The sequence below is a fragment of the Simochromis diagramma genome, unplaced genomic scaffold (assembly GCF_900408965.1).
Source record: "Simochromis diagramma unplaced genomic scaffold, fSimDia1.1 OVJJ01000585.1, whole genome shotgun sequence".
Classification (NCBI taxonomy): domain Eukaryota; kingdom Metazoa; phylum Chordata; class Actinopteri; order Cichliformes; family Cichlidae; genus Simochromis; species Simochromis diagramma.
This window is the reverse complement of record NW_024387398.1, coordinates 2,985,473-2,997,879: the sequence shown is the minus strand read 5'-3', so window position 1 is coordinate 2,997,879 and position 12,407 is coordinate 2,985,473. Positions and strand designations below refer to the sequence as shown.

The 12,407-nt window shown below is 36.5% G+C and overlaps 1 protein-coding gene across 2 annotated transcripts; it reads left to right on the top strand.

Annotated features, from left to right (window-relative positions):
- Positions 1-5,622: 5,622 nt before the first annotated feature.
- LOC120720698 lies at positions 5,623-9,561 on the top strand. 2 transcript variants are annotated; one of them, XM_040010478.1, is made up of 6 exons: positions 5,623-6,437; positions 6,542-6,871; positions 7,034-7,390; positions 7,598-7,723; positions 7,884-7,915; positions 8,023-9,561. In XM_040010478.1, the coding sequence occupies exons 1-6, from the start codon at positions 6,395-6,397 to the stop codon at positions 8,167-8,169; spliced, it is 1,035 nt and encodes a 344-aa protein (XP_039866412.1). In that variant the 5' UTR covers positions 5,623-6,394; the 3' UTR covers positions 8,170-9,561. The 2 variants fall into 2 exon arrangements, with proteins under 2 accessions (XP_039866412.1, XP_039866411.1); XM_040010477.1 differs by having other exon boundaries at positions 7,857-7,915.
- Positions 9,562-12,407: the final 2,846 nt, after the last annotated feature.

The following is a 12,407-nucleotide window of genomic DNA, read 5'->3' as shown; positions in this document are numbered from 1 at the left end:
TTTTTTAAAAATTTAAAATAAGAAACTGTTACTGGTGTTCAGTCATATTAATTGTAATAATAATTAATGAAGCGCAATAACAGGTAACAAAATGTTTAATTATTATTTGTTCTTACTATGTGTCCTGCCTAATGATCTTAGACTTAAACTTAGTATTTAATTCTAACTCTGAGGTCAACAATCATTTGAAAGTAACACACTTCCATTACTAATACTTGTATCACATCATATAGCTCATCATTTTTAGGAGCAACACACAACACTTACATCTATTTGCATTAGTTACTGTCTTTAGTAAGCTAAATAAAGCTGACAGCAGCTAACACTGCTTTCATTAAGCCCTGTTACAGTTTTAACAGTGTTAAAGCAACAACTGTAATCTGTAACACTTTAAAATAGCCAATAAAATGCTTTAAAAAGATGAGTCCCAGAGACCACCTATGTAGTTTTAGTTTATACATGATGGTCTCACTTGTCTTTATTACTTTTTATGTATGTTTTAGATTAATGTACACCATCTGGTAATTATATGAATTTGTCCATTTCAGGCCTCTTTGATACAATATATAGAAAGTAAAATTCACAGTGATTGGCTAAAACACGGAAAATGTCCTGTGCATCTAAGAAACGAATGTCAAGTGCATACACTGCAGCTGATAGCCATACTTTTCTGCAAAGTATTAGGTAATCTTATCCTGATTAAACCTCACTAATTGATGTGTTTATCTGCATTTGGAACTGTTGATCCATGGATTAGGGGTTTTGCAGGTGGAATAAGAAATCCCTAACCAGTACAAAGCCAATATAAACATGGAGTTACTGAAGAGATTTAACTTAAAGTGGACATGAAACACTTCATTTATAAAGGCTAATTTACAACATGAGCCCTTCTCTCATAAACTGACATAGATACTCAGTGTAGCTGGAGTTAAGAAATTAGTGCTTAGAGTTAAAGTTTTTAAAACGTATTTAGGGCCAGCTTGTGCCAGTACAGAACGTGACATCATCAGGTTGGTTGGTTGCGGTCCATAGACTTACATCGTTTATGTTAGCTAACTAGTTATAGAATCAGACCGAAGACTAAAACTAAAAATCAGACTAAGGGGGTCACTTTTGTGCTACATTTGGCTTTAACTGTGAGGGTTTTTTTAATCAAGGATATACTGTCCACTTTCATTGTCTCTGTAGCTGGCTTTGGTTGGTCAGAAACTGTTTTTTCCTTGTGGGGCCAGTTGTACAACAAACAGCTGCTGTGACAAACAGCACATTGTACATCCCAACTCAGATACGTTTGTTATAGTTTTGGACAGACTGTAGACACATCTCTGTTTCTGTTGCCTTCTGATACTATTGTGGTAAATTATATTTGGATGGGATTCCAATTGAATTGACTTGAATTGAAAGACATAAAGAACAGGTGACCTCTAATTTTCTGCTTCTAATTTCGAATTAAACTGAGGTTATTGTACTCATCCCTAAAAATCTTGTCTAACCAGATACTTAATCAGGGTGGCATTACCTTTACCTCCAGTGATACTGTGAGGAATCTTGAAGTTCTTTTTGACAAGGATATGTCCAAGATATGTGCATATTAAACAAATATAGAGGACTGCTTTCCTGCATTTTTGCAATAGCTTCAAAATTAGAAACATCTTTTCCCAGAGTGATGCTGAAAAACTATTTCCTGTATTTATTTACTTTTAACCTGGACTGTTGTAATGTATTATCATCAGGCTGAAGCGACTGGTCCTAAAAACTCCCTGAAGAGCCTTCAGTTGATCAAAAGTGCTACAGCAAGAGTACTGGCATATTTCTCTTCATAGGCTCCCTGTTAAATCTAGACTCACATTTAAAATACTTCTATTCAATACAAGTTCTTGAATAGTCAGTTACCATCTTATCTTGTGTCTAGTATCTAGTACCCGATTCATTCCTTGCCATGCCAAGACTTCAGTGTTTTGTATTTTAGTTTGTAGTTTTCAGCAATACAGCTGCTTAAGTTCACATTATGTCTCCAGAGTCCTGCACTTTGGTCTTCATCCTGCCTGCTACACAGTCAGACCTTGACAATTAAAAGCAGAATGGGAGGCAGAGCCTTCAGCTTTCAGGCCCCTCTGCTGTGTAACCTGTCACACATCCACTCTACTTTCAAGATTAGGCTTAAAAGTTCTTTTTTGATAAAGCTCATAGTCAGGACTCGATCAGGTGACCCTGAATCCTTCCTTAGTTAGGCTGTTATTTCTTAGGCTGCTAGACGCTTACTATGATCCACTTAGTGTTTTTTTCACTTTCATCTTTTTCACTTACTATGTGTTTATAGACTACTTTGAATTTAATGATTAGTTATTATTAATTTGACATTTGTGGTGCATGGCACACTGGTTAGGTTGCTTGCTCTGCAGCGAGACAACTAGCTGAACTGCACAGAGAGTCCCAAGTGTGGAAAACTAATCCGAGCAATTAAAGAATGAAATCCAGGGCAGAACAACCGAATCAAACTTTTTTCAAGCCTGAACAGAAGAGGTGAAGGGCTGAATAGTGAGGGGGAGCAGGTGCCCTGGTGTCAAAGTTCAGACCTGAAGTGTGTAGTTACTTTACTTTAGCCAGGTATAGTGTAAGAACAATGGTTATAGACGGGTACAAAGCATGTCTAACCTCCATAACAGGAGTTCAAATTTCATTAATAAGTATTTAATGAAATGCAAAAGCGGTAAGACTGTCATTGCAGCGTTTGGGTATCATTGTATCAAGACCATATGGTATCAAATTACACCTGTTTAAATATAAATTCCTTTGATTTATCATTTTAAAATAATTTTGTTGTGATTTAAGGTCAAGGTCAAGGTCAAATTTATTTATATAGCACATTTCAAACAGCCGATGCTGCACCGAATTACCGTTCATTTCTAAGATTTTAGAAAAGGTTGTGGCTAAGCAGCTTATAGCTGTTCTAGATGAATACAGCATTCTGGATAAATTCCAATCTGTCTTTCATAGAACTCACTCTGCTGAAACTACACTTCTTAGAGTCTCCAACGACATTTTGATGAGATGTGATGCAGGAGAATGCTCCTTTCTGTTGATGTTGGACCTGACCTCCGCCTTTGATACTGTGGACCATCATATTCTGCTAGATAGGCTGAGACACTGGGTGGGTATATCAGGGGCTGCTTTGGACTGGTTTGAATCCTATTTGCATGAACGATCCTTTTCTGTGGCTACCTCTAAGTACAGTTCCTCTTCTACTTTTCTTGCCTATGGTGTGCCACAAGGTTCAGTTTTGGGGCCTTTATTGTTCTTAATGTATTTACTTCCTCTTCAAAATTATTGAGCACTTTTAAGGACATTTCGTATCACTGCTATGCAGATGATATTCAGTTATATATCTCCTTTAAGCCCTGTGATGTTTCCAAGCTACAGATTTTGCATAAGTGCATAGACTCCATTAGATGTTGGATGGCTGGAAACTTTCTTCAACTAAATGAGGAGAAGACTGAAGTTCTTGTTTGTGCTCCTAAAAATTTTGTACCTAGTGTTATGGAAAACTTGGGTCCACTTGCTACATTTGCAAAAGCCGTCTATCAGGAGCCTTGGTGTTAGTATTGACTCAGCTCTGACTTTGGATGCCCATGTAAAATCTTTGGTTCGCTCCTGTTTTTATCACTTGAGAAACATTGCTAAGCTGAGTCCGATTGTATCGCGCTCCGAATTAGAAATTGTCATTCATGCATTTGTTTCATCTCGTCTGGGCTATTGTAATTCTTTGTTTATTTGTTTATGTAAAGCCTCTTTGGAGCGTCTGCAAGTTGTTCAGAACGCTGCTGCAAAGCTTCTGACCAAGTCCTCCAAGTTTTCCCATGTCACACCCCTGCTGATTCAGCTGCACTGGCTCCCCGTTAAATTCATTATTATTCATATTACCAGAATAAACAAAATCCTCCTCCGATCTTCTATTTTATGTTAGATCTATTTGAGTTTTCACATATTCTGTTCGTCACAGTGTGAAATTTAATACAGAGAAGCAATTGTGGAAGTTGGGCTCTAACACCCACCAGTTTTGGTCTTACTTTGTCTTTTCTGGGTTTGTTTTTTTTTTTTGGGTGGGGGGTGGGGGGGGGTTGTTTGTTTGTTTTTTTTAGCAAATCCAATAAATCAATTATGTGTTTGGCATCAAGGGCCAGGGGGGTTGGGGGGCATGTAGCCTTAATGATCTTAAAAGTGACATTTTTACCTTCATTAAAAGAACAACTGAATCATGTGGTGGACTCTCACAGTGAGCCAATCTTGCAAGAGAGAAAATTCAAGTTCTATCATTCCCAAGGTCATAGTAGCATCATGGCTTGAAAGGAAGGCTACGCAGAGAAGAATTGAGGCTAGAATTTTCCGTTCTTGCAGCCAACCCAGTAATTTTGTTTCCACCTATCTGGGGGCACCAAAAAAATAAGTATTTCTCCCAGTAAGAGTGGACTACTGGTAGGTGGTTCTAGGGATCAGTTATTATTCTGCTCGCTAGTACCATTTGTCTGAACCAGGACTCCCTTTGCAAGTGCTCACTGACTCTTGCAGTGAGCAAAATCTTCTTGATGAAAACCGATTTCAACAGCTTGGAATCCCCACTATGCTCCAAGCCTCTGACCACCCCACTTTTACACTCAGCTCTGACTGGTCAGCACCTATGTTCCAACACTCACACAGAGTCTGTTCACCTAGTCATCTACAGCAGTGGCTCTGAGTTGTTGAAGTTTGTTGTATTCACTGCTCCCATATCCCTTTGGATTTGGGGAATCCCCTGGTTATAAAAACATAATCCACTTATTAACAGAATGTAAGAGAGACCAACTGAATGCTGAAGCTTATTTTGCAAAACTATCACCTCAAACTCAACTGATTTATGTATTGTTCCCAAGGAGTACCATGACCTCAGCCATGTGAGCCATATCAACCATACGACAGCAGAAGAGATCTTCTTCCTGGAGCTTCTCTTCCCTTCTGTTGCCTTTACAATTTCCCCCAAACAAGTGAATTAGTTGTGTGACCTCATTCAACTCATTTTAAGTCTATGTCTAACAAAGCATTTATAAATGACACTGAGAGGTGAACAGGACCTCAAGACGCAAACAAGTCTCAGCTGTTCATCCATCCATCAATTCGCTTCCGCTTATCCTTTTCAGGGTCGCGGGGGGCGCTGGAGCCTATCCCAGCTGTCACAACAAAAAACAACAACAAACAAAAACAAACAAACAACAAACAGCCAAAGCATAAAGCGATAGAGTGTAAACAGTACATAGTATCCATCATATTAAACTGTAAAGCAAAATGTCTTTGCAATATTTGAGCATTTGAATTTCTTTCGTACAAGTAACTCAGATGAAATGAACAAAGTCATGGATGGTCTCCTTCACCAGCACAATGCAAACTGTGTGCAGCTCCTCAGAGTAAAAAGGTGATCGGGTTCGTGACCATGTTCTTCCTAACTCCTTCATAATGGAGAACCAAAGCAAAAATGAAAACCACAGGCTGTATAAAGCAGAGATGTTATTGCATTAAATCAAGAAATGCCAAGATTCAGTGGCCATTATGAATATAAATGCAACTTTTATCATAAAATCGGAGCACGAAATCCACACATATGTTATATTTAGTAGTGGCTATTGAATATATTTATTTGATGCAGTAACATCTCTGTTTTATATAAAATTAAGATTCCATGAAAATGCCATTTGCTTTGGGATTCTTCTGGGCGAAGGAGATAGCAAGCCAGCCCTGAACCTGATCACCTCCATACCCTGAAGTGATCTGAGTTTTTACTGTGCAGATAAGCAGACCACGCCCTGTTCTTTCCTTATTTAGCCGAATTCACCTGTGTGAAAGCAGAGCACAAAATACCTTAACTTCTTCCTTTAATCCAGGTGCACTTTGGAGCCTGACTTGATTCTCTAACTCCTGACTAAAGCTGATACACATCACCTAAGTGTCAGCTACATGAAAACTAATATGCTAATGAGTAAAAATAAATTACCGTAACACTGAACGTGAAACATTAACTAACATCATACACAGTCTCACCAAGGCCATAATACACTTTCCTGTTTTGATTTCCTGAGGAAACTGTTGTAAACATAGTATGTGTCTACTGTAAACAGCCCACTGTAAGAAAACCAAAATGAGAGTCAAACATAAATTAACATAAATGTGTTGCTGGTGTTGTTTCATGTGTTTAGGCTTTGGGTATGGCATATTTCCATTGTGGTAGTGCAGTGAAACAACACTACAGTGAGAAGCCAATAAGATTGCTCTAAAAATTGTTCCCTCCCATTTGATACGGTTAAATCTAGACAAATCCTTTCATAATGCAGCTTCAAACGTCTGCTGTGTCAAGAGGAGAAAAAACAAAATGCTGACAATTTTTTATATACTGCTCCTGATCAAAACTGGGCGTAAGTACAGAATTCTTAATCACTGAATCACTGTGGTGTATTAATCTAAAAAATTATATGAATATATCACTGTTGGTAACCATGATTCTGCTTTTAATTTTCAGGATGCTCAGATCATCAGATCTTTGACACCAAAAAGGTTGCTGTTGAGGAAAATGTGACTCTGAATTGTTTCCGGGATCGTCTTTGGCATTCAACACACTTATTCTGGATCAGACTTGTTTCTCAGAGCTTTCCTGAAATTGTAGGATCAACAATGTCTTATGATTCTCCGACTATTGAAAACATTCATCACATTACAACAAAACAAGAGCCTGGGACTTTTGTTCTGCATATCAACAGAGCACAGTTAAGCGATACAGCTGTTTATTACTGCATCAAAGTAAGAAAGCGCAAGATGACATTTTTGAAAGGAACTTTTCTTCAAGTCAAAGGTAAGTGAAAGAGAAACAGCAACACTAATGAGTCAACCACAGCAAAATTATTTACCTTTTTTATATGTTTATTTGCGCAATTCCTGAAGACACACTATTTCAATATAATTGAAATTTTGATTTAACTGAATGTAATGAAACATATTTATTTTTATTTCATAGGACCTGACCCAGGCATCACTGGTGTCACTCAAGACTCTTTGTCTAATCCAGTCCATCCAGGAGACCCAGTGACTCTGCAGTGTTCAGTCCTCTCTAATTCTGAGAACAGAACATGTACAGAAGATCACAGTGTGTACTGGTACAGAACCAAACCGGATGAGTCTCATCCAAGTTTAATGTACAGTCAAGGAAACAATGTTTATGACTGTGAGCGGAGTCCTGAGGCTGCCTCCCAACAGAAATGTGTCTACAGCTTCTCCAGGAACGTCAGCTCGTCTGATACAGGAACTTATTACTGTGCTGTGGCCACATGTGGAGAGATACTGTTTGGAAATGGAACAAAACTCGATATCGAAGGTAAGTGTTTTTGTATTAAAATAAAAAATAAAAATATATAAATGTTTATATTTTATTTAGTTTTGACTACAATGGATTTAGATGAAGTACATCGGCACATAATAATTGATGAATCTATGTATATAGATTATAAATATTATTACATTTCAGTTTCATTATTTTATTATTTCATTATTTCACCTTTAATAAGAGCTTTTTCCAATATAGTTCCAGTTGTCCGTCATTGGGATTTGACCAACACAGTTCTCATTCTGCTATGTGTTGCTCTCAGCATAAGCCTGATTGTCATAGCCTTCCTCATTTATACCATCAAAGAAAAAAACAAAACCTCCGGTAAGAACAGTTACTTCTATATCGATTTCTTGAATAGTATTTGGTTAGGTCATACTCATTTACAACTGATTTGTAAAGTAAAATACAGTGAAACATTTGCTTCTGATCACTTTTTCACATTGTTTTAATCCAGCTGCTGTTTCTCTACAAACAAATACAGAATCAACTAGGACAGAACATCAAATTCATAAAGTAAGAAATTTTGTAATTAAAAGCCTGATGGAAAAATAAAACCAGCAGTTTTTAATGATAGTCTACAGATGTGCATTTCAGTTGATACATTTTGATGCATTTCTCAGAGACACGAGGACTCATTGACTTATGGTGCGCCAACCTTTACCAAGAGAAACACTCGCAAAGCAGAGAGAAGGAACACGAGAGCAACAGAGACAATGTGTATTTACTCTGATGTCAGAGCTTTTGAGTGTGGAAAAATTGATGCTTAAGCAAAGCTTGTATTTCATCTCCTTTTCATCTTCACTTTGGACTGATATTTAATATTGTCATGCCCAGATTTCATTCACTGAGTCTGGATATTAAAAGCAGAAGAGAAAAACATTCAAATGATGAATATGTGAAAATAAGTCCAGTAAGTCATCAAACACAAAATGTGCTTTGGAACAACTACAACACATCAAATCGTTGTATTTTTTAATTCATGTCCCATTTTCTTCACTTTTTTTTGTTTTGCTTTGTGACAACTGTAACAGAGATACAAAACACTGCATAGAAAGTTCTAATGTACCATTTTGTTGTGTGAGCACTTTGTATCTTTCAGCTGTTTATGTCAGGTGCTCAGAAAACAACTATGTTGCACCTGTTTGGACCTGTTTGGTTTGTGATTCAAGTTTTTCTCTGTCACCCAGCATGAAATGCTTTTTATGTATGTTCTGTAGGATCTTGCAGAAGCTTTATTAAAACACTCAAATGATATCTGAAGCTTGGTTTCTCAGATTTCCACCACAGATTGTAATTAATTTGTAAATATGAGAAGTAACTTTACATTAATAAATACATATAATGCTCACAGCTTTCCTGTTGCAAAGTAATGCTAGTGTGATGCTAGTCTGTTAATGTGCAACACAAGAGCTCTGAAAATGGATTTAATTAAATACATCCAACATAAAATGTAAGTAAAACACAAAATTCTGTTTTAACTTTGACAGTACAACATTTAAATGAGTCATTTTCATCTATTCTCTTACGATTGAACCATTACTCCGTATACTAAGGCAATATAAATATTCCCTTTAAAATCACACACACATTTTTCTTTCTTTATTCAGCTGAGTTCACCTGTTTAAAAACAGCACAAAACAACTTATCTTATTCAATTCATTTATACTTTGGAACTGAGCCTGACTTGATTTTCTGATTTGTCTGACTAAAGCTAGCTAACTGACTTCAATAAGCTGACAACTAATCAGAGTTGAACCGCAGGAGGGAGCTAAAAAAAGTGCAAACTCTTAAACATCCCACAGGCATTCCCATTCATCACTGAGTGATCCCTTGTGACACGGGAGCAAAGCTTTCATCAGTTAAATATACATACTGTTTGTGATCTTTACACTTGTTTGTGAAGCTCTGGGAAATACTCGCTATTGTTTTGTGATTACGTTATTCGTGTTCTACTTTAAATGAAAATGTTTCAGTATATTTAAATTAAAGTAATCTGTGATGCCAGCTGCTCAGTCTGTCTTTCTCTGTCTTAAACCCTATTACATATTTAGACTCTGGTCAAACATCTTTTCTGTATTAGGCAAATTATATTTGTATAACCCAGAATCTTTCTGTGTCACTTTGTGCTTTGTCTGTTTCTTTTCTTGTTGTGACAACAGCTGACTGTTAGTGCTGACCTTTCTGTTTCATTTTTAAAGACTTTGTAAATGAGGTCACACTAAATCCTGAATTAACTACAAACTGCATAAATGAACTATGAATTACAGTATGAAATGAGGATTCACAAAACCTCTAGTAACATGCTTACTCACAAATAGCTTGCTGTATATGTGTACATGTGTACACAAATAAATTAATCATTTACATAGATTTTCTAAATAAGAGCATGAACCATTAACAGCTTTCATAAAGTGCAAACTTGATGGAATCGGTTAAAGTAAATTTCACTGATTCCATCTTAAGTAAAATACTCAAATGAAAAAGAAAAGAATGAAACTACACAGTTTTTTCCTTTATTAGACTGCTGCATATTTTGAAATATGTTAAATCACTAAAACATAATCCAGGGTTTTGTAACTTAGGTTTTGGGATTTGCACTGTACATTGCACTGGATAATAAAATAGTCCCATTTTGAGTCAGCTAGGTAAATCACAAAATAAGTTCTTTTCAATCTTCCAGCACATTGTGTGTCTTTGAGAATAATTTCACAAAAGATCAGTCACCTCTTATTTACTTTGAACTTAATGTTTCACCAGTGGTGGTTAGCACCATTGCTCAAAGTAAGAAGGCCCTGATTTGAATCTAGCCTGGGGTTTTTTTTGTGTGTAGAACTTGAATGTTCTCCTTTCATCTGCACGGGTTCTCTCCAGGTACTTGGCTTCCACCCACAGTCCAAAGACATGCACGGGTTTAGACTAACTGATGGTTCCAAATTGGTCATAGGTCTGAATGTGAACATTAATGGTAATCTGTATTGATATGTTAGCCAGGCAATACATTGGCAACCTGTCTAGAACAGTGATTCTTAAGAGCTGTAAATTCTTTTTAGTTTTAGATCTGTGGGCCCCAGGACATCATAAGTTATTAAATGAAGACACCAGGGACTACTGTTATCCATGAAAATCTCAGTTACAATACAGCTTCCCACCACTTGGTGGAATTTGTTTAATCAGCCTCAATAAGCAAGCAGAAGAAAACACTCTCCCCGCTGTTTGCAGTTAGCAAAATATACGCAGAAGTACTTAAAATGGAAAAATGAAGATGAAAGTGACAAGGGCCCCTCCCAAAAGGCAAACTTTTTGTGCAAGTACAACCCTGACTTCCTGAAGTAAAGGTTTCTGAATGGAGGAAAGTAGGTGGAGCGGAGAGCCCAATGTGTGGACTGTGGATGCTTTCCAATCATAGTGGAGGAATTGATTTTGTTCCATGCATTGTTAACCTGTTTGGCATTTTGTTTTATACACATAATAAATAAATGTCTATCACATTGCATCATGTTATCATCTTTTTTATTTGACAAGGTTTTAGCTATTGAAATGGAGTAGCTATTGAATGTTTCACCAGTGCTGGCTAGCACTATTGCTCACAGTAAGAAGGCCCTGGTTTGAATCTAGTCTGGGGACTTTTTCTGTGTAGAACTTGAATGTTCTCCTTGTCTCTGCGTGGGTTCTCTCCAGGTACTTGGCTTCCTCCCACAGCCCAAAGACATGCCTGGGTTTAGACTAAGTGATGGTTCCAAATTGGTCGTAGGTGTGAGTGTGAGCGTGAATGGTTATCTGTATTTATATGTTAGCAATGACTTGAACTCCTGTCTTAGAATGTAGTGTTTGTACCTTGTCTCTTATCGTATGGAATAAGTTTTCAAATTTGACAACTTCACCACAATCAAACTCATTACATTTGCATTACTTCTCAGTAGTGTTTGTCTGCGTGCACATCCACATATTTAAGTCCCTTGTTCAACCACTTCAGTCTAACTTTATCACTGTAGCATTTTGAAAACAAGTATGGAAAAAAGTCAAACTCAAATTGATTTTATCATTACACACACAAAACTGACATGTACTTGTATTATGATCTTCACATTCATTGTTATTCACTTAATTTAATTTAATTTAAAAAGGTATTTTTTCAATGTGAGGAGAACCAAAATTAATTTTGAGTACTCCATGAAAAGAAGTTTAATTATGTACAGTCACAGTTATCCACAGTTTTCTTCACTTTGATAGACATGATTATAGTAAAACAGTGACTGCCATATACATATTTTCCAGTGAAAAGGACATGTTAATAATTTCCAATAATCAGAGCGTTTCCTGAGAACTGGGTGCAATTTTATGTGTATGTATTAAAGGTAAATTGCATGATGATATATATATATATATATATATATATATATATATATATAGCTCCTTAACACAGAACCATGAATCTAACCTAAATTTGTCTTATTTCATGATGAGTTCAAAATATATTAATAAAGGTAAGACAATTATGAGCTGATGAAGTTTCACAATTACTGTATGTCTACTAATATTTTACTTTGCAAAAAGATGACAGTTATTTCTGAATGAGGGTAAAATGTTCTCAACAATATCTCTATTAAATTCAGGCAAAGAAAGTTCAGCAAAGGGCTTTAGGAGATTAAGGAGTGGAGCAGGAGGTTTGTCAACTAGTCGACTGCAGTTTAAATTTGGCACTTTTTACTCTTTGTTTCCACTCACTGATTAGTTTGTTTTTCACTCAGTTTTGGGGTTTGCATTCATTAGCACCAAAACGCACTTTAAGGGTTGGGCTAAGATGTGGTTTGGGTTAATATATGACTATAAATATGAATATAAATGGAAATGAGAATGAGAAAAAGCTTGCTCACCTCACAGTCCCAATAACAACGGATGCACTACAGCACTTTTTATGTAGATGTCCTAAGTGTGAAACTAATAATAATAATAACATAGGCTAACACTGAATCTGGAACATTAACTAACATCACACAAAGTCTTC

Excerpts from the sequence above, each read along its gene's own strand:
- LOC120720698 (XM_040010477.1), top strand. The coding sequence starts at position 6,395 with ATGCTGACAATTTTTTATATACTGCTCCTGATCAAAACTGGGC. Across the intron at positions 6,438-6,541 it reads GCTCCTGATCAAAACTGGGC|GATGCTCAGATCATCAGATC; the intron begins GTAAGTACAGAA and ends TTTAATTTTCAG. Across the intron at positions 7,724-7,856 it reads AGAAAAAAACAAAACCTCCG|CTGCTGTTTCTCTACAAACA; the intron begins GTAAGAACAGTT and ends GTTTTAATCCAG.